Source organism: Pollachius pollachius (genome assembly GCF_949987615.1).
Source record: "Pollachius pollachius genome assembly, chromosome: 12".
NCBI lineage: Eukaryota > Metazoa > Chordata > Actinopteri > Gadiformes > Gadidae > Pollachius > Pollachius pollachius.
In genome coordinates this window covers 18,478,442-18,497,948 of record NC_136945.1, presented here as the reverse complement: position 1 = coordinate 18,497,948, position 19,507 = coordinate 18,478,442, and the positions used below count along the sequence as shown (strand labels likewise).

Here is a 19,507-nt window from a genome sequence, read left to right as displayed (position 1 = left end):
TGGGTCAGGACCTTACCCTACTGGTTACGGTTACATTCAGATTGAGGAGCCACACCCGGCCTATTTGACAGAAAATATATTTTATTTGCTTACAGGATCGGAAAGTCATCGTTTGCTTTTTTTTTTAACCTCACTGGAACAAAACACAAAAGGATACAAAATAAATATTACCTGGACAGTTGTGCTTTTCCCTGATTGTCTAAGTAACAGCCAAATTAAATCAACACAGATCGATCCTCTGGTCTAATGCCCTTTATGTTCTTCTGCACAAAAGAAAGAATGACAGTTGTAACATTTATTACCAAGGGAATTGGGTCGGTTGGTAAGGTTGGTACAGTCACGTTATGTGAACAAAAAATCCTCCGGATGCTGTAACAATTGGAAAAAAGAGCCATTGCTTTTGCAAAAAAAAAATAAGGAATACGCAATATTGTGGGAAGCAAAAGAGACAATTAGAAAGTGTCAGTAATAAAAATCACAATTTAACATTTGCTTTACTCAGAATATACACAAGTAGAAATGACTTAGCATAGCAAATATGTTAGCTTGATAAAAACAGCAGGTTAAAACAGTCCATTTCTCAATTTTTTTAGATCGTAATGCAAAACTTGTATCACTATCAATAAAAAAAAAAACAACGGAATATCGAGATAAAAAATAAGCCGGTTTTCCCAGATAAGCACATGATATCTGACGGGAGCGGCCATCCTAGTCCCGTGCCGGGAACGTTTCGGAATGCTATCCCGGAACGCTATCCTGTCTTCACACAATACAGGTCCTTTAACGTTTTCAGTTCCTCGATCAGAGTCTTGTTCTGGTTCTCCAGAACCGCCACGCGGTTTTCCAGACATTTCACGTATTCCTTTTTCTTGCGCCGGCATTCCCGTGCGGCCTCTCTGGAAAGATGAGCGGAGAAAGAGTTTAAGGTCCGGGTCGGATCAAAGTTTGTCAATAATAAAATATATTCTGAAATAACGCTCAGAAACTGGGCCGACTGCATATCAACACTGGGACGTTTAAACTTGTTATAAATCATTTAAAATGAGTCCCATGCTTACTGTTGGTAACCTGACACCAGTTAGTCCCTCTATGTAATGTTATCCATGGTTATACAGCAGGTAGACCTGCAAATACAGTCCAAAACCATCGTCTGCTGTAGGACCCATGAGAAATCTCTGTAGGCCATTCACTCTACGCTACCAACCGGCAGTGGTGGGTAGCAACGCGTTACAAGTAACGCAAATAAGTATAAAAGTAAATTTTTCGGGTAACGAGTACTTTTCACGTTGCTTTTTTAAGTCTTTAATTTTACTCTTACTCTAGTAAATATTTGATTTTGAATTCTACTCTTTTCTCAAATACATACATACATTCCATTGTGAATTCATTAAAATGAGTATTTTGATAAAGACATTATCTTTGTTGACTGGACTACAAGCGTACACGTTAGCGACGCGCCCTCCCTAGGTTGCAACATTGCTGCGATTCCATAGACGAGGAGACAGTCGACTGTTGCGTTGGGACTGAGGACTAGGATCTAGGATCGCATGGATGCAGACACGCAGGAAGATATTTTCGCCAGGGGGTGCGGGGTTACGGTCCACGTAGAGTTTATATAATTCTAAACATACTATGTTACACTGTATTCTGCAGACCACTCAGGAACTTGTTTGTCATTGTTGTGTCTGGCTCTGTGAGTGTGCGTGCATGCTATGCGTAGGCTGGATCGCAATCACGTCAAGACAAATCTGATTGGCCAATCAGCTAACCAAGCCTTCCTCGTTTGTGTTCAATTGGTTGTGTTCCTACAAAGCTCTTGCCTTTTGTCCCATGCACAGAGCTTAGTGTAAATTTGTTTGAAATTAAATTACATTTTTTGTTGTTCATATTGCTGTAGGCTTATGTATGTTTAATGAACAATACACACAATGAAGCAACTTGTGAAGAAATGTTTTAAGAGTGCATCTCTTTCTCTCCCTCACTCACACACACACTGTCTTTTTCACTGATCCAAGCACTCAAATACAAAAATGTAAAGTAACTTGTAATTTGAGTAACTTTATAACAAAGTACTTTTTTACTCTTACTCAAGTAAGTTTTCCAATTGGAATATTTACTTTTACTCAAATAGATTTCGAAGGAAGTAATTTTACTTGAGTATAGATTTTCAGTACTCTACCCACCACTGCCAACCGGTTCACTCTACGCTACCAACCGGTTCACTCTACGCTACCAACCGGTTCACTCTACGCTACCAACCAGTTCCCTCAGCTACTAAGCAGTCCCCTCGAACCTACTTGCAGGTTTGTAGGTAAATCCCTACTTCTTAATATGTAATCAACCCGTACCAAGGCCCACTAAAGAAAGTCCCACCTGTTTTTTGCGAGCCGTATCTCCCTCTTCATGGTGGGGTCGTCGCTCTTGGTGTGGGATGACATGCTGACCGGGGAGCTCATCACCACCGTCTGGCCCAAGGAGCTCTGGGCGGGGGTGTGGATCTGGTACGTCTGCATCTCTCCTCCGGCGCCTGCAGAGGAGACAGGCCGTGACTTCTCACCGCTGACCACGGCTGGTTCGTCTCTCCTAACACGCGCCGATCCAAATCAATGGATCAAGCTTTAGCTTCATTCATAGTTACTACTGCGACAAGCCAACGTGAACCCTAGCAACTACCAGCTACTTCACGACAACAACAGAATCTAATCTTTCTATATTTCCCCGTAAAAAAAAAGGTTATTTGGAACAAAATCATGCACATGCCGAAATGATGTTGGAACGCTTGGGTTTCTGCTTACAATACAACATGTCTTGCACACCTTGTACGACCACCTGGTTGCTAGGCACCAGTATCTGTTGGCCATCGGAGGTCTGGGCGTACTGCAGGATGGTGGTCCCCTGCTGGGCCGAGGCCGCAGTGGTCATGGTGAGCGCCTGCAGGCCCTGGAGGCCGTCGGAGCCGGGGTTCGCCAGCTGGATCGTACCGTTGGCGGCGATGGTTACTGGAGGAGACGAGCAGAACCAAACAGAATCAGAACGCTGGGCTGTGGACACCTGGGAACCTCGAAGCCCCTCCCTGAAAGGGCCCAAGCCTACATTAGCAACCGTAACTAGGGGGGGGGGGGCCGACGACGACGAAAAGGCGGTGTGTACCCGGCCGGTCCGACACAGACGGCCACAGAGCAACACATACTTTTCCGTCCTGCTCGAGGTGAATGCACACTAACGTTATGGAGACAGTGGGAGATCAATCGTACAAGGTGCGAGCCAAATCACAGCTTGCTGCAAACTAATTGAAAGCAGGATCATTTAGCTTTGCTAGCAATGGGTGGAAACATGTTAGATAATGAAAGCAATAGAGTCATAACTAAAACACAGCTTCAAACTAATCACTATATCGAATGTCCCTGCTGTGCTGGAACATTGTTGTCCCTCATGTTGATTATCAAACTTTGGTCCAAACGTCGGTAAATAGTTTAAATACGCCACGTTACTAACCCAGGACGCTGTTCCACATATTGTGTGTTCATAGAGGTCTCTTCACAGCCCATGGTTTACATTTAGCAGACGATTTTATCCAAAGCCACTTACAATAAGTACATTTTCCAGCAGCAAGAGAAACACCAAATGGCTGTCGGTACGGTAAGGGTGTCCATGAGCTTCACGTACTGTACTGTCCGGAGCTGGTCTGGTAGATGGGCGTGGACGAGGGCATGACGCCCGTCACCGCGGTGGAGGTTTCCTTCCCCACCTCCTCCCCCGACAGGTCATTCAGGATCTTCCTGTAAGATGGCCGCCGGGCCAGGACCTCGCGGGACCTCTGGCCTGCAGTCTCGCTGTCGTCAGAGTCCGAGTCGTCAGAGTCAGAGCCCTGCACCAGACAACGGCATTGAAAAGTGTGCATGAAGAAAAGAGGTTTGAACAGAGACGTTTCCCCCCCAGAGGGCCGACTAGGCCGACTCTCTGTCACCCCTTCTGGACTACTGGCGCCACTGCACTGTCATGCAAAAAATAAGCAACTTTTCATTATTAACCTGTTTGTTTATTTTTTAAAACATAGATCCCCAAAGCACCCCCATAGATGTTACATTCAGTCATTATTATCATTGGAGAAATATTGTGGAAAATACCAACAGAAAAATAATGTTCTGGCATATCAGAATAAAACATAAGACTGTAGGAGGATCAGCTCATGAAGGGCCTAAAGCTGAATGTAGGCAGTATGAAGAGAAACAAACACAAAATGTGACAATAATAGAAATTACCCTACTTATTGGAATGTCCGTAAGCAACAGTATTATGAAACCCATTGCTACAAATCACACACGGAAAACTGTATTTGCTCATTAATGCCAGAAAAGGGTGTGTCAATGAGTAAAACGGTTGGAATGCACCCAAGCCCCATTGGACACCGGGGTCATACGAGGACCTCTCTGCAACGTGCACATCAGCACCGTGCACGTCAACACCACACCAACATAGTGACCCTCACACAGGCACGATCAGCGCCGGAGGGGTCTCACCTGTGCATTCTGGGCCTGGGGAGACTGGATGACGGAGGACTGGGCCGACTGGATCACACCCTGGACCTGGAACTGCCCCCCTGGCAGCTGCACCACCGTCACAGGGGAGTTACCCAGGGACATCTGGAGAAGAACCAACAGCAACCGTTGACGCTCTTTGCTTTAAGTACGCGATTTAAAATGGCGAACAAACACGAAAGGGGTTCAAACTTTTAACAGACGTGTGGCCATTTCACTTCTCTGTTATACCCCGGATATAAAACAAAAAACGAATATACAAGCACCTACGAGACGTGCTCACGGTTTAGCTCCTACTAAAACAGGGCTGGTTTAGGTCGCTTGGTACAGCCCTAGACACGTTAACCGCTCATGTTGACACTCAGACCCTGGGACCAGAGTGTATCTGTATGAACTCGTCCCAGGCTGAAGGCCTCTCTAAAGGAAGGCCAGACGATATCAAACCATGGTTGCTTGTATTTCAAGTGTTTGTCAAAAGCATTGTTCCCAAACATTCAGCGCCATATCTTTAACGTTGTTTAAGATGGATAATCACAGAGGGACCAGTATATATATTAATAGTAAATGTCGACCCGTCAATTTACAGCGATAGTTCAACTAAAAACGTTTAGGTTATGCACTATAGGGCTCAACAGATGATATCATTTACATTTTGAAACCCATCATGAACACAACGTTTCATGTCAGCCATGAGGTAGATTCAATGAGATGACTTTGCAGTACATCATAACTGTGAAGGATGTAATCATTTGATCCAGTCATTATTCAACAATACTGTTGAACTGATAAACATGAAAATAGGCATTCAAGTACTTCATTTTTATGAACTGGCCCGCTAATTTGGACATGGTCTCTCTGCAAATGTAACAAATATGTTGTGGCACCATCAAGGCCTTGACGGTTTACCTGCTGGGCTATCTGGGAGATCTGCGAGGCTGTGAGGGTGGTGGGGACCGTCATGGTCAGCGATTCCGTCCCGTTGCTGGCCTGTTCCTCCATGGTCACTGGAGAAAGTAAAGCAGTATTAACGCACCAGAAGGAGCGTGAATCGGGACGCAGCCCTATAGGCAGACGGGCTGCGTTCCGTTAGTTGATATTTGCCCTAAACATTCAGGTTATTATCACACAAAGTGCACAGAAGTGGTGACGCTTATCCCCTCGGACACGGTTCTACCAACTATCCACATCGCTGTCTAAACAAACTTCCCCGAACCTAAAGGCCCACATGATGTTGGGGGAACAGATCTACATACAGATGTGTTCCCTTGTGGTAACACACAAATATAGATAGTCTGAGGAAAGTAGTTTCCACCCCGCGTCCCTGAAGCTAACGCTGCTAGCCGCGGCGGGAGGCTAGCATCGAGGCTGACGTCACGGCGGGAAAAATAACATTTTATTTTATATAAAGATGTATTTTCGTCTCTGCGCTTCCCCGAAGTCTACCCGGGGACGGACGGGAGGCTCCCGTCTCTCGGTGAGCAAACATGTAACCGTGTCACTGGCACGACAGAGCCCGCGTCGACAGACGTCAGCGGCTCGGCAGCCATTAGAGGCGAACCTCCGCTTTAACCTCCGATGAGTAGAAACGACGAGGCTGACGCCGCCATGAGCGTCCGCCGCCCCGCGGAACACCGCCACCGCCCCACTGTTACCTGTCCGATGCCGACGCGACGGGTCTTGTGGACGGGCGGGATGTAGACGCCGACACTCTGTTCATTCACTTTAAATGTTTGGGGTAGAAAGGGTGCGGAAAATGAGTAATGAGCGCGCACATGGTAGTACGCAGGGTGTTAGCTTTAAGATGTAGCAACCAGCATTATGCTAACGGGAAGGGGCGGGCCTTTCCAGCGAGCCGCGTGACGTAGCGCTCCTCTCCGGGCCCGCCCATTGGTGGGATCTGGAGTCACAACAGTCCGTTGCCCAGAGGCACCAGAACGGTGCCACAGCCCATACATACTGTCACCAGGCCGCTGCTGGACATGGTCATGACTAAGGTATCACTGCTGCCTGTGTAGTTATCGTAATTGGTGGTTAATAGTAATTCTCTCTGCAGTTCCGCTTGGGTTATTGGACAATTCATTTAGACATGCCTTTTTCCACCATTGTATTCCAGACGGTAGACATAAGCGGAGACATATTGTTAATTTCCGTAGTGTGATGAAGATGCAATGATCAAAAAAATTAAAAGTGACAAGAGCTTTTTAACCATTTCTTTTTCTTTTATTAATATCCAAAACACCTCCCAAGCATCAAACGTTTGTCAGTAAATTGCCCGTCTGGACTTTAATTTATATACAGCATATCAAGGGTGCATACACAAAATATTCAAAAGACAACTCATGAGATAATATATAGTCTTTTAGACATCGTTAGTTAGCCATATAGTCATGTTGTTAACCATATGATCATTACAAAAATGTATAAGCATTGTGTATTTTTGACAGGTTGTGTGAGTTCTGCGACTGAACTGCACTGTAACCGATTGCATAGTGTGTAAGAAGACCCCTCATGGAGAAGACCAGAGAGGCCGGGGAAGCCCTTAGACTCCAGTGAAGCAGGCAGAGAGCCGGTGATGGACACTGTGGTGTCCAAAACCCTTCTTTGTACTTAGTGGGTTTGCGACGTCAGCCATATTGGAAGTTCTTTAACAAACATCAGCAATAGTAACAGATTATATTCACAGATTGCACCAAACGACCATTCGGTCCTTCCCTGCCTTGTCAGAGTTTTAGTTCCTGAATACAACTTGTATATATGTGTTTTATTTTTTAAACAAAACCAATATCTTCTTCCTGTGCTCTGCTTGGCCAGCGAGTCATGCAGACATTGCATGGTGGGCTTTGCATGTAAACTGAAAGCAGTTGGAACAGGATGCATTTCATTCCCTCAATGTGTCTTAAGTCACGTCAAAGCTTTTCTTTAAAGTAAGACATGGGACCCTAAAGAAGGGCCCATTACACCAGGTACCCTGGGAGGACTCTTAACTTAAGTAAGTGCACAGTATTCTTTAAGGGGCGCTATCTCATGTGGGAGTGTTCAAATAAATTGCAATGCTTCCCATCAAACAAATTATTTTTGTGATTTGTGAGTGAATGAAGTTGACACTTGAGTCTTGATAACTTACTCATAGTGATGTAAGATTCAATGAGTTCAAGATGAGGAAAATAATACACCCATTACCATGTTGACAGCAGAGGTTAGACACATCAACACGTAAAGAAGTTCACAGGAATGGAGCTAATTATTCCAAGTACAAGGAAAACCAAATAGAATACAAATTAATTACATGAAACATACAAATTATTTGTATGTTGTTCCTGATGTAACAAAGCCATATGCAGCACACACACACGTCTCACACACACATGCGCGCACACACACGCATACAGCTGTACAACACAAGTCGAATACATTAAATAACATAATTCCCCTATTATTTCTGCAAAAGACTACCTGTAATTGTCAGCCAAAACAGATTTCAGATTTCAGTGGCTCAGATTTTAAAATTGCATATATAAAGTATCTAATTCCAGTGATTTGATACAGAAAAAAAAATCTAAAACACAAGTGAGTCATTACAGTCATATTTTGTCAAAGAAAATAACAAAACAGGTGAACAAGGACAAATGAGACACTGATGAATTCTAAACAAATCTAAAGTACCCTTGGTTGGAGCTTTCGAACCTCAGGAGATCAAAATGAGAGCTATGAGGGTCTTGGTACCTTAAGGTGTTCTACAGCCTCAGGAGATGTGGAGAACACCTAGTTCAGCCGTACCAAAGCGGTCACACATTTGAAAATATCTGAGAGAAAACAGTCAAGTTGTTTTCCCATCACTCTCATCCACAATAAGATCCGAATCCTAAAGTCTGCAGAAGAAGACCATGGGACTAAAGACATTGGGCCCTTGATAAACTTCCATGGTTCCCAAATGGGTCCTCAGAGTGGTATTCCTGAATGTTGGTAATAATAATGCCTTTTTTCTAATAATAAAATAGATTCTTCTTTTTAGAAAGTGCAATGGCATAGTCATATATGTTTATTTTGTACTAATAGTGCTTTAACGTGGTCTGCTAATAGTCAGTGTAGCTCATTAGATCCGTATTTACAACGCCATTCCACTCCCTCGTCGCACAGCTTGGTTAGTCATCAAGAAACCATCGTTGAGGAGGATTAATTTGGTTTTTATACATTTATACAGATAAAAAAAACATTACTATACAGCGAAACACAGTTTTTCTAAAATACAGGAAGGCCTTTGTGGGTTCGATATACAAGTCGACCTCTCCAGTTCTACCTTAGTACCGTAGAGTTTCAGGGTTCAGGGATCTGCTAATGCGTGAGGCGGCAGGATGTAAATCAAAATGGTGGACTGGTGGATGGATATTTGGCTATTAGAAGTAGGGACAACGTACGTTCTTTTTTCATGATTATAATTATAAATAGTTGAGTTGCTAGATCGGAATGGCACATGGTCAAAAGGTGTTTCATTTGGATTAGGGGATTTTTCTTAAATTCTAAGGAAGAAATCCTGTTTTCAGAGGCTCAGGGTGAACTTCTGGAGTGCAAAGATTGGCGGCCACATCGCGTTAAAGTCTAAAAGGTTCTCGATTCCCCCCTGGACCTCACCTCCTCCGGGTAGATTGTTGTCAGAAGAATGATTGACCTCCACATCACCCAATCAGAGGAGGACAACCTTCCTGTTGAGTTTCTGAGAGCAAATAAAAGCATCGCACACATTTCCCTCCAGGTGAGGCGTAGCACGTTCTGCATTGAATGGCTCTGCCCCTTGGTGAACCCCCATCTGAGCACGGCCCATCTCCCCAACTCCCTCTGAGATACGCAGGGACCCCCCCAGACAGCAGGGGCTCCGCTATGGAGCCTCTCTCCTCCCACCATGCTGCTGTGGTTCTCTGCCCTCTGAAACGGACCGTTCTCCCCCTGCTCCCGGGTCCAGCCCCCAGATCCCCTCACATGTTGTAGGCCACGTAGATGGGGTCCAGCTGGTCGGCCAGGAACGAGTCCCGCAGGTGCATGCGCTGCTTCTCCCCGCGGGAGTTGATGGGGATGACCCCCGGGTCCACGATGACCACCACGCCCACGATGAGGTGGTGCTCCTCCAGCACCGCGTTGGTGATGAGGGGCACCAGGTCCAGGGCGTCCTGCTCCGAGCCGCCCAGCTCCGCCACCACCACCAGCAGGTTGGTCCAGGTGAACACCGCACTGGGGGGGGGAGAGGGCCGGTCAGGGCGCAAGAACCAGCATGGCTAGTTCTAACTAGCAGGCTGCTAGGCTAAGCTTAGCACGGCAGCCTGACTGCTATGCTAAGCGTAGCAGCCTAACTGCTATGCTAGGCTTAGCATAGCACCCTCACTGCTATGTTAAGCTTAGCGTAGCACCCTCACTGCTATGTTAAGCTTAGCGTAGCACCCTCACTGCTATGTTAAGCTTAGCGTAGCACCCTAACTGCTGTGCCAAGCTTAGCGTAGAACTCGAACTGCTATGCTCAAATTTGCATAGCTTAGTTTAGCAGCATAACTGCTATGCTGTGCTTAGCCCCACAGTTGGATCAGAACGTACTGACCGTCTGGTAGCGGCCATCGAGTATGTTTGACCGACTGACGCCATGCTGTGCTTTAGCTTAGCTAGCCCAGCCAGAGGCCCGGGGGGGAAGGACGGGGCACCACCCACCTCTCGGCGATGCTGCGGTGGGCCCGGGACACCGAGGTCTCCATGTCGGTGGGGTGGTACCGCAGACCCCTCAGCTCCAGGGTCTCGTCCAGGGAGCCCACCACGAAGAGGGCGTCATGGCGATCTGCACGCAGAGAGACAGGCCCGGTTAACGAGGTCCTGGTTTCACCGCGACCGCTCATCGACCAATCACACGGAGGCAGACCAGGAAAGGCCCCGTGTCAGGAAGATGATCATCATACATATCGCTAGCTGTGTTAGGGATAAGGGGTTGAGCCTATAAAGGACAGGGGGTGGAGCCTATAAAGGATAGGGGGTGGAGCCTATAAAGGATAAGGGATGAGCATATAAAGGATAAGGGGTAGAGCATATAAAGGATAAGGGGGGGAGCATATAAAGGATAAGGGGTGGACTATATAAAGGATAGGGGATGGAGCATATAAAGGGTAGGCATCTTGCCCCAGATGTTGGACAGCGGCCCTCAAACCTAGAACCTTTTCAGTTGGGAGTCAAACACCTGAGCCCCAACACTATTGTACCGGCTCTGTTCCAGCCGTTCCAGCTGTTTCTAAACTCCTACTGAGCCTCCAAACAGCATCCGCCCCCCTCCTCCCCGCTGGGGTCCAGTATCTCTCCCCCCCTTCCCCCAATGTCGAGGCACCTCTCCCCCAGTACTCCAGCATCTCTCCCCCCGTACCCCGGCTGGCGTCCACTAGCTACCCCCCTGTACCCACGCCATCTCCCCCCCACCCCTCCCCTAACTCCCGGCATCCCCCCACCGTACCCCCAGCGGCGTCCAGCAGCTCGGTCCTCTTGACGAAGCCCAGGTACCCTGTCCGCGCCCACAGCGTGGTGGGGTCCCCGAAGCTGAGCTTGGTGTTGAAGTGGTCTGCCTGCAGGCTCTCCTCGCCGTAGATGGTGAAGTAGCCGCTGGCGTTGTGCGGGCTGTTGATCCAGATCTGAACACGCCACAGATAACACAACATCAGCGCCGCAGCTGGGGGGGGTCTCCGTGCTTTATGGTCACGTGACGTCACCGTGTCACACGGTGTTTAGCCTCAGGGCTCTCTGAGATGGCTCACCTCGCCCAGATGGGAGTCCCCGAGCGGCCCCCTGGTCTCGGGGTTCACGATGATCACCCGGACGCCCGGTAAGATCTGCGGACGGAAAACGGGGGGCATTCAGAGAGACACGGAAGGGACATCTCAGACCACCTGTGCACGGGAAGAGGGCCTCCAGTGCACCCAGAGGGGCCACGTTGTGGTGGAGCTCACCTTGCCGGACTCCATGAGCGGGAGACTCTGCGGTGCGCCTCGCTCCACCAGCCTCACCCTGCGTCACATGACACATTAAGTATCATTAATACATGACACATTAAGTATCTTTAATACATGACACATTAAGTATCATTAATACATGACACATTAAGTATCTTTAATACATGACACATTAAGTATCATTAATACATGACACATTAAGTATCATTAATACATGACACATTAAGTATCATTAAAACGGGACCCATTCAACATCATTAATACACACCCTGAGTCACATGACACACTAAATATCATCAGTAGACACCCTGAGTCACATGACACACTAAATATCATCAGTAGACACCCTGAGTCACATGACACACTAAATATCATCAGTAGATAGGCACCCTGGGTCACATGACACACTAAATATCATCAGTAGACACCCTGGGTCACATGACACACTAAATATCATCAGTAGATACACACCCTGAGTCACATGACACACTAAATATCATCAGTAGACACCCTGAGTCACATGACACACTAAATATCATCAGTAGACACCCTGGGTCACATGACACACTAAATATCATCAGTACACACATGACACACTACTGTGTCATATACAATATGAACCCAGGAGCTCTGACACGAGGGTCCTCTGTCCGGGTCTCACCTGTCGTGGCGCAGGGACTTCAGGTCCACGTAAACCGTGGAGGGGTCCGGGCCGGTGGTCCCCTGTGGAGCACAGAGCAGCACCGTCAACCTTAAGAGCCTAACGACGGACGGGGGGAGCGAGGCACTAATACTGCCAGGGTGAGGGGTTCGATTCCCGCCAGGGCCAGCCATGCTCAGCATGGGTGCGCTCACAGCACTTTGAGACGCTTTGGAGACACCTGTGCGTCAAATGACACTCCCCTTAACATCGACACCTACGTAGCAGTGATGCTAGCTCAGGGGGATGCTACGTCCTGTAGCAACCCTCTGAGCTGCAACGGGACAACAGCGATGCTAGCTCAGAGGCATGCAACAGGACGTAGCAGTGACGCTAGCTCAGTGGGATGCTACGTCCTGCAGCGTCACTCTGAGCTAGCATCACTGCTCCGCAGGTGTCTGTAGCCTGTACTTGTGGTGGATACCTCAGCAACACCAGCCCTGACCCTGGTTGTATTGGTCACGTGATCTGATGCGGAGCAAGGTCCGGGGTCCGTACCTGCATGCAGACGGCCAGGTTGACCCGGGAGCCGAAGGCGGTGCTGACGGCGCGCGGCGAGAGGCCAAGGTCCTTGAAGAGCTTGGAGAAGGAGTGGGTCAGCACCAGGCGAGGCCGCTCCTCGGCGACCACCACACAGCTCCGCACGCACGACAGGTTCACCCCCCGGGCCTGGAGCCCAGGAGACAACACACCGTTAGACTAAAACACCTGGATCAGCATTCTGTGTGTGAGCGTCCCACAGCTCCAGCTCCTCGGAATGGGGGCTTCGATATGTACACACATGAGTATTTTCCCATCGTCGTACACCTAATCAGTCCCTCCAGAAAAATGCGGTGTTTTTTTGTGATTGTTGCGGCCAAAAATCCTTGATTATGCGGCACGTTTTCTTAAAAAATGCGATGAAATATGCAGCATATTTATGCAATTTTATGAAATGATATTGCGGGAACTTGCAAAAATTGCGGGAACTTGCGGAAAATGCAGCTTTTCGATGAAGTTCACATCGCATAATTATGTCACTTCATAACGTTCCCATGGCAACAGGGGGAAATGGCTGCTCTTGTGTGAAGTAAACGCAACATTTTTCAACTTTCTGCTCAGATATATGTGACTTTTTTGCAACGAAAATGCGGGGATTATGAAATCATACAAGCCCCGCATATTTTGCGCAGAAATCTGCAATTTATGCGGTGAAAGTGCGGCATATTTGAAAAAATGCGGCCCCCGCATGAATATACTTTGGTTGATTATGCGTTGAATTATGCGATCGCATAATCACGTTTTTCTGGAGGGACTGCCTAATCTGTGTTTCAGTGTGTATGCACAGTCGTGCACGGTCTGTGCGTGTACGATCTGTGTGCGTCCATGCGTACGCTCTTGTGTGCGTCCGGGATTACGCTGTGTGTGCGTTCACGTGTGCGTAAAGTCCGCATGCGTTCTTGCGTACAGTCTGTGTGTGTGTCCTTGTGTACGGTCTGTGGGTGTCCGTGGTGTGCGGTCTGTGTGTGTGCACGGTCTGCGTGCGTCATGGGGTCCGGCCTGTGTTATCCCGTGCGTCCCACCGCCGTCTCTCCCCAGAGCGCGAGCGGGCCTCAACCCATACCATCCCGTACCATACATATACATCTGAAAGTCTTTTCCTCTCCATCTGAAAGGGTTTACTGAGATCAACCCGTTGAGTTCATGCCTCTCACTTTCCATACTGGTGGTTGGTTCGGAACGCATAAAGATGAGAACGCAGACAACACGTCAGGCACTGTTCTATGAGATAAGGCCGTCTGCTTTTTACATCCAAAGAAAAACGAGTCATCATCACCCAACTTCACCTTTAACTCGAGTCAATATATAAACAAACAAAAACAATTATACATATATATATATATATAATAATCACTTTAGACAAAAAGGGTTGTATAACTAATTACGTCACATTTGAACTCAGTTGGGTAGCCGCTCCAAAGTAGCGGGCGGGCCTCAACCCGTACCTTGAGGAGCTCCGTCTGCGTGCCCAGGCCCTTGGTGCAGAGCTCCATGACAGAGTAGGAGCAGAAGGTGTCCCGGATGCGGTACTGGCTCAGGGTGCTGAGCCACAGCGACAGGCAGGTCTCCAGCTCGAAGGGCGGGATCAGGATGGACTGGTGGCCTGAGTACACACTGGGAGACAGGGGGGGACGGGGTGAGCTGGAGGTATCAGAGGGGGGCGTAGGATGTAGGGGGTTGTGGAGTTCACCTGGACTCTGCATAGCCTCCCCCCTTACCCCCCACACCCCTATCACGGTCTTATTGTATGTTGTACATCCTGGCACTTAAAAATAGTACTTAGCGTCTTATCCTAGCTATCTGTGTTGCAAACAGGGAATGGGTTAACCTAGCGGTTTCGGGTGCTTGGCACTTGGTTCTATGAACATCCTTAGTGCATAGACAGAGATATAATGTTTCCTTTTCTTCTGACAAATGCACCTATTGTAAGTCGCTTTGGATAAAAGCGACTGCTAAATGCCCTGAATGGTAATGGGGTGGTGTGGATGGGGAGGCGTGGAGGAGCGGTACCTGGCCAGGCACCACAGGACGAAGCCCAGACCGCAGTAGGGGTCCAGGCAGATGGCGATCTGGCGGGAGGAGTAGAGCTCACACTGCAGCTTGATGGAGCGGCAGAGAGCGCTGACGGCCACATGGGAGATCTGAGAGGGCGGGAACATCAGGGTTCATAACGTCTCCATGATAATATCACTGATTATACAACAGTGGTTCTCAGCGAGTGATTTGACTGGACAAGAGACATTCCATGAGCTCTGCAGGGGCGCTGATATGAGCGTCCAACATCACTCGGACTGTTAAAAATCACTCCGCATACCAGCTGTACCCAACTTACTTCAACTGACATCAACTGTTGGGTGTTTTGTTTATATGTTGCTTGGCAACAGGCCGCTCAGTGGGGATCTATTTTTGTTGGCGGAAGCAATTTCATTGGTTTATATGATTAAACAATCAAATCACAATCTATTGTCAATTATTATTGTTAACGGTACATTTTACTAGTATAACTGTTGTACAAAAGCAATGTCACACTCGAGGTCGCAATGTTGTCGCTCCTTATCAGCGCTGCTGTGATTGCCTACGGCCGAATCACAGCAGCACTGATATAGAGCGACAACATTGCTCCCTCTCATGTGATATTGCTTAATTATATCATATACTGGAGATCTGGAGATCTATGGAGGGGGATCAGGGTTCATAACATCTCCATGATAATATCACTGATTATATCATTCTGGAGATCTGACAGAACAAGCACATCAGACTACACACCATCTCGGTAATAATATCACCAATGATATCATATTCTGTGCTTTACTAGTTCATTAGATAAGCCTTTGTACAGATGATCCTAGCACCTGGAGGTCGCTCCCTTCCTCTCCATCTCAAACATCTTCTGTTACGTTTCGTTAAGACTTTGCATCTCCACGGCAGACTAGAAGTCTGGCGCTGCGGCCGGGTCCACCCCCCTGACTCCTTCATTGTGTAGGTTCCTTTATTGAGAACCTTTCAACATGTCCCCTCTCCCCCAATCAGGTAGGCCTCTCCTGCCATGGCTGGCTCAGCCCTGGCCGGCCCGTTAAGTCTCCGCGAGGGTCACTCCCCTCTCTGTTGTTGTGTTAATGTCGGACCTTAAGCCCTTACCCAGCCCCTCTACGGGGCATGTTGAGAAGGGTCTGACCGGGGCAGGCTCCATCGCACGCTGCTCAGACTGCACGGAGGGACCGGACATATCGGTATAATTGACTCATTCATTAACTCCCTCACTTTCCACCTCAAGCTGGTGTGTGGTGAGCGTTCTGGCGCAGATTGGCTGCCTTGCGTCACCCAAGTAGGGGCTACACATTGATGGTGGTTAGTGAGGTCCCCCCTTCACCGTAAAGCACTTTGGGTACCTTGAAAAGCACTATATAAATGTGAAAATAATATTATTATTATGATTATATTTACTAAAAAAAATGTAACTAGGAGAGTCCCATTGAGATAGAGAATCTCCTTTTCAAAGGAGGTCTTGCCGAAAACAAGTTGCAGCATGAATAAAGCACTTGCATAACGACCGAAAACACACGGGAAACAAATGAAAAGGGAACTAGAAAAACAAGAGTAGGGAACTCAGAAGAGACTAGGAGTCAGTTCCGTAACCAGCACAATTAAAAACATTTACATCTGAAAGTCTTTTCCTCTCCATCTGAAAGGGTTTACTGAGATCAACCCGTTGAGTTCATGCCTCTCACTTTCCATACTGGCGTTTGGTTCGGAACGCAAAAACATGTCCTGAGAACGCAGACAACACGTCAGGCACTGTTCTATGAGATGAGGCCGTCTGCTTTTTACATCCAAAGAAAAACGAGTCATCAATCAAAACCTCCATTATATATAAGAGGAGAAAGCCTCTATAGGCACGTCCCAACTTTTCCCTCTAGTAAGTCGCTATGGGTGTGGCTTGGGAGGGAGGATCCGCCCAACTTCACCTTTAACTCAAGTCAATATATAAACAAACAAAAACAATTATACATATATATATATAATAATAACTTTAGACAAAAAGGGTTGTAAAACTAATTACGTCACATTTGAACTCCGTTGGGTAGCCGCTCCAAAGTTTCCTGTATGGTAACAGACGCCGAGGGGAACTCAGCGAGTGGGCTTAGCCAAAACACGCTTTCCAGGAAGTCCCTCAGTCTGAACGCACCTATTTCTACTTCCCTCAGAGGGACCACTGGAGGTCAACAACATAAGGAGCTCCTGATCTGCATCAGGAGCGAGCTTAAAGATCAGAGGTTCTCGTACCTTGACCCCGGTGAGCATGCCCGTGGTGGACACGCTGAAGTCCAGGTAGGCGATCATCTCCGCCGTGGGGGGCTTGTAGATCTGGGGTAGGCGACGTCGGGGGAGGTCGTCTAGAAGGAGGGACATCGCGGCGATCAGAGAGTCACATGACACCTACACCTGTGTGGCGCTGTCACACCAAAATGGTACCGGGGGCGAAAATTGTACCGCCTACGTAATCCTCGTTCGAAACATTACGTCATCGTTCGACGTGATTGTCCGTTGCCAGGCAGGTTTCAAAAAACATTCGTGTTCATGTTGCCAAAGACGAAAAAACATAATACAGATAACACTTGTTTTTACTTTATATTTGTATTGTATTGAATTTAGCTAGTAAACTGTGTGTTTAAAGTGTATCATAGTCTAGCTAGCTTGTGTTAATACACTCAGTTTACTAGCTAAATGCGATTAAACAATTAAAAACAATACAAATATAAAGTTAGCAACGCTAATAAATGTCATTTGTAAAATAAGTGTTATCTGTTTAATGTTATTTTGTCTTGTGACGCTCAATGAATGAGCGCGAATGTTCATGAACCTTCCTACATCATTGTTCAACACGATCGTCCGTTGCCAGGCAACGTTCGACGCGATCGTCCGTTGCCAGGCAGGTTTGGAATTTTCGAACGCAGCTCTTGTTGGCGTTACGATTTTCGCCCCCGGTACAATTTTGGTGTGACAGCGCCACCACCTCCTCTCACCTGTGAGGTATCGCCCCGCCCCCTCACCTGTGTCTATGATGGTGGGCCAGGTCTTGATGTTGACGGAGGCGGAGGCCTCTTTGGAGCGCAGGATCCTGGTGAGGTTCTGAGTGGTGAGGATACAGGCTGCTTTACTGACCTGGAGAGAGCACACACACACACACACACACACACACACGCACACACACACACCACACACACACACACACACGCACACACACAGTGTCATCAGTATCAACATGTAACCGACCATTCTGGTTCTGTGGTTCTGTGGAACCATGAAGGTTCTTTGGTAGGCTCACATCGATGATCATGCGGACGGTGGGCAGGGTGGCCCCCAGGTTCTGGGGGTGCGGGGGCCGCACGTTGACCGGAACACAGCCGGCATACAGACAGCCGTAGAAGGACGCGATCAGGTCAATACCTGGAGAGAGAGAGAGAGAGAGAGAGAGAGAGAGGCAGAGAGAGAGAGGCAGAGAGAGAGAGAGAGAGAGAGAGAGAGAGAGAGGCAGAGAGAGAGAGAGAGAGAGAGGGAGAGAGAGAGAGAGAGAGAGAGAGAGACAGAGAGAGAGAGAGAGAGAGAGAGAGAGAGAGAGGCAGAGAAAGAGAGAGAGAGAGACAGATGGACGGATACATAAAAAACAGTTGGATAGATACATAAGTATGAAGACAGACAGGCAGACATGTAGATAGACATACAGACAGACAGAATGATACTTACATAGATAGATAGATAGATAGACAGACAGATACATAAATAGGAATAGACAGGCGGACAGACAGACAAACAGGCAGCCAGACAGAACGATAGACCCAGCAAGGCTCCAGACAGGGAGACAGACACGTAGACATACAGACGGACATGTAGACAGACATGTAGACCGACAGACAGACAGACAGACAGACAGACAGACAGACAGAAGGACAGACCCAGCCAGGCTCCAGACAGACAGACAGACATACAGAAGGACAGACCCAGCCAGGCCCCAGACAGACAGACAGACAGACAGACATACAGACAGACAGACCCAGCCAGGCTCCAGACAGACAGACAGGCTGAGACCCCGGACCCACCAGGGGGGTACAGCAGCACCACGTTGTCCCCCGTGTTGATGCTGCCCTTCTCCATCAGCGCCGCAGCGATCTTCTCCGCCCTCTTGTGGAGCTGGAGGCAGGTGGCTGTGCACACCGCCACCCCCTGGTGGCCAGGAGAGGGCGGTGCAGAGAGAGGGGGCGGGGGGGGGAGAGAGAGGGAGGGAGAGGGAGAGAGAGGGGGCGTGGCGCAGAGAGAGGGGAGAGGGGGCGGGGGGGGAGAGAGAGAGGGAGGGAGAGGGAGAGAGAGAGGGGGTGGTGCAGAGAGAGGGGAGAGGGGGCGGGGGGGGGAGAGAGAGGGAGGGAGAGAGGGGGTGGTGCAGAGAGAGGGGAGAGGGGGCGGGGGGGGGAGAGAGAGGGAGGGAGAGAGGGGGTGGTGCAGAGAGAGGGGAGAGGGGGCGGGGGGGGAGAGAGAGGGAGGGAGAGGGAGAGAGAGAGGGGGTGGTGCAGAGAGAGGGGGGGGAGAGCGAGAGAGGGAGAGGGAGAGAGAGAGGGGGTTGTGCAGAGAGAGGGGGCGGGGGGGGGAGAGAGAGAGGGAGAGGGAGAGAGAAAGAGAGAGGGGAAGAGAGGGCAGTGCAGAAAGAGAGCGAGGGAGAGAGAGGAAGGGAGAGAGGGGGAGACAGAGGGGGGGGAGAGAGAGAG

The 19,507-nt window shown here is 48.5% G+C and overlaps 2 protein-coding genes across 3 annotated transcripts in view; both read right to left on the bottom strand.

Annotated features, from left to right (window-relative positions):
* Positions 1–63: 63 nt before the first annotated feature.
* Positions 64–6,447, bottom strand: atf1 (activating transcription factor 1). 2 transcript variants are annotated; one of them, XM_079748457.1, is made up of 7 exons: positions 6,191–6,447; positions 5,445–5,542; positions 4,521–4,643; positions 3,667–3,868; positions 2,796–2,999; positions 2,374–2,527; positions 64–896 (listed from the first exon to the last, which is right to left on the bottom strand). In XM_079748457.1, exons 2-7 carry the CDS (start codon positions 5,535–5,537, stop codon positions 752–754), a joined length of 921 nt encoding a protein of 306 aa, XP_079604583.1. In that variant the 5' UTR covers positions 5,538–5,542; positions 6,191–6,447; the 3' UTR covers positions 64–751. The 2 variants fall into 2 exon arrangements, with proteins under 2 accessions (XP_079604583.1, XP_079604584.1); XM_079748458.1 differs by having other exon boundaries at positions 2,817–2,999; positions 6,191–6,440.
* Positions 6,448–6,780: 333 nt separating this feature from the next.
* dip2bb (disco-interacting protein 2 homolog Bb) overlaps positions 6,781–19,507 on the bottom strand; it is a 44,754-nt gene continuing 32,027 nt past the window's right edge. The window contains 13 exon segments of the mRNA XM_079748452.1: positions 6,781–9,761; positions 10,230–10,353; positions 11,014–11,188; positions 11,312–11,386; positions 11,504–11,561; positions 12,168–12,229; positions 12,705–12,875; positions 14,192–14,360; positions 14,757–14,887; positions 17,034–17,143; positions 17,801–17,912; positions 18,076–18,197; positions 18,848–18,971. Coding sequence (XP_079604578.1) covers positions 9,509–9,761; positions 10,230–10,353; positions 11,014–11,188; positions 11,312–11,386; positions 11,504–11,561; positions 12,168–12,229; positions 12,705–12,875; positions 14,192–14,360; positions 14,757–14,887; positions 17,034–17,143; positions 17,801–17,912; positions 18,076–18,197; positions 18,848–18,971 — 1,686 coding nt within the window. The 3' untranslated portion in view covers positions 6,781–9,508.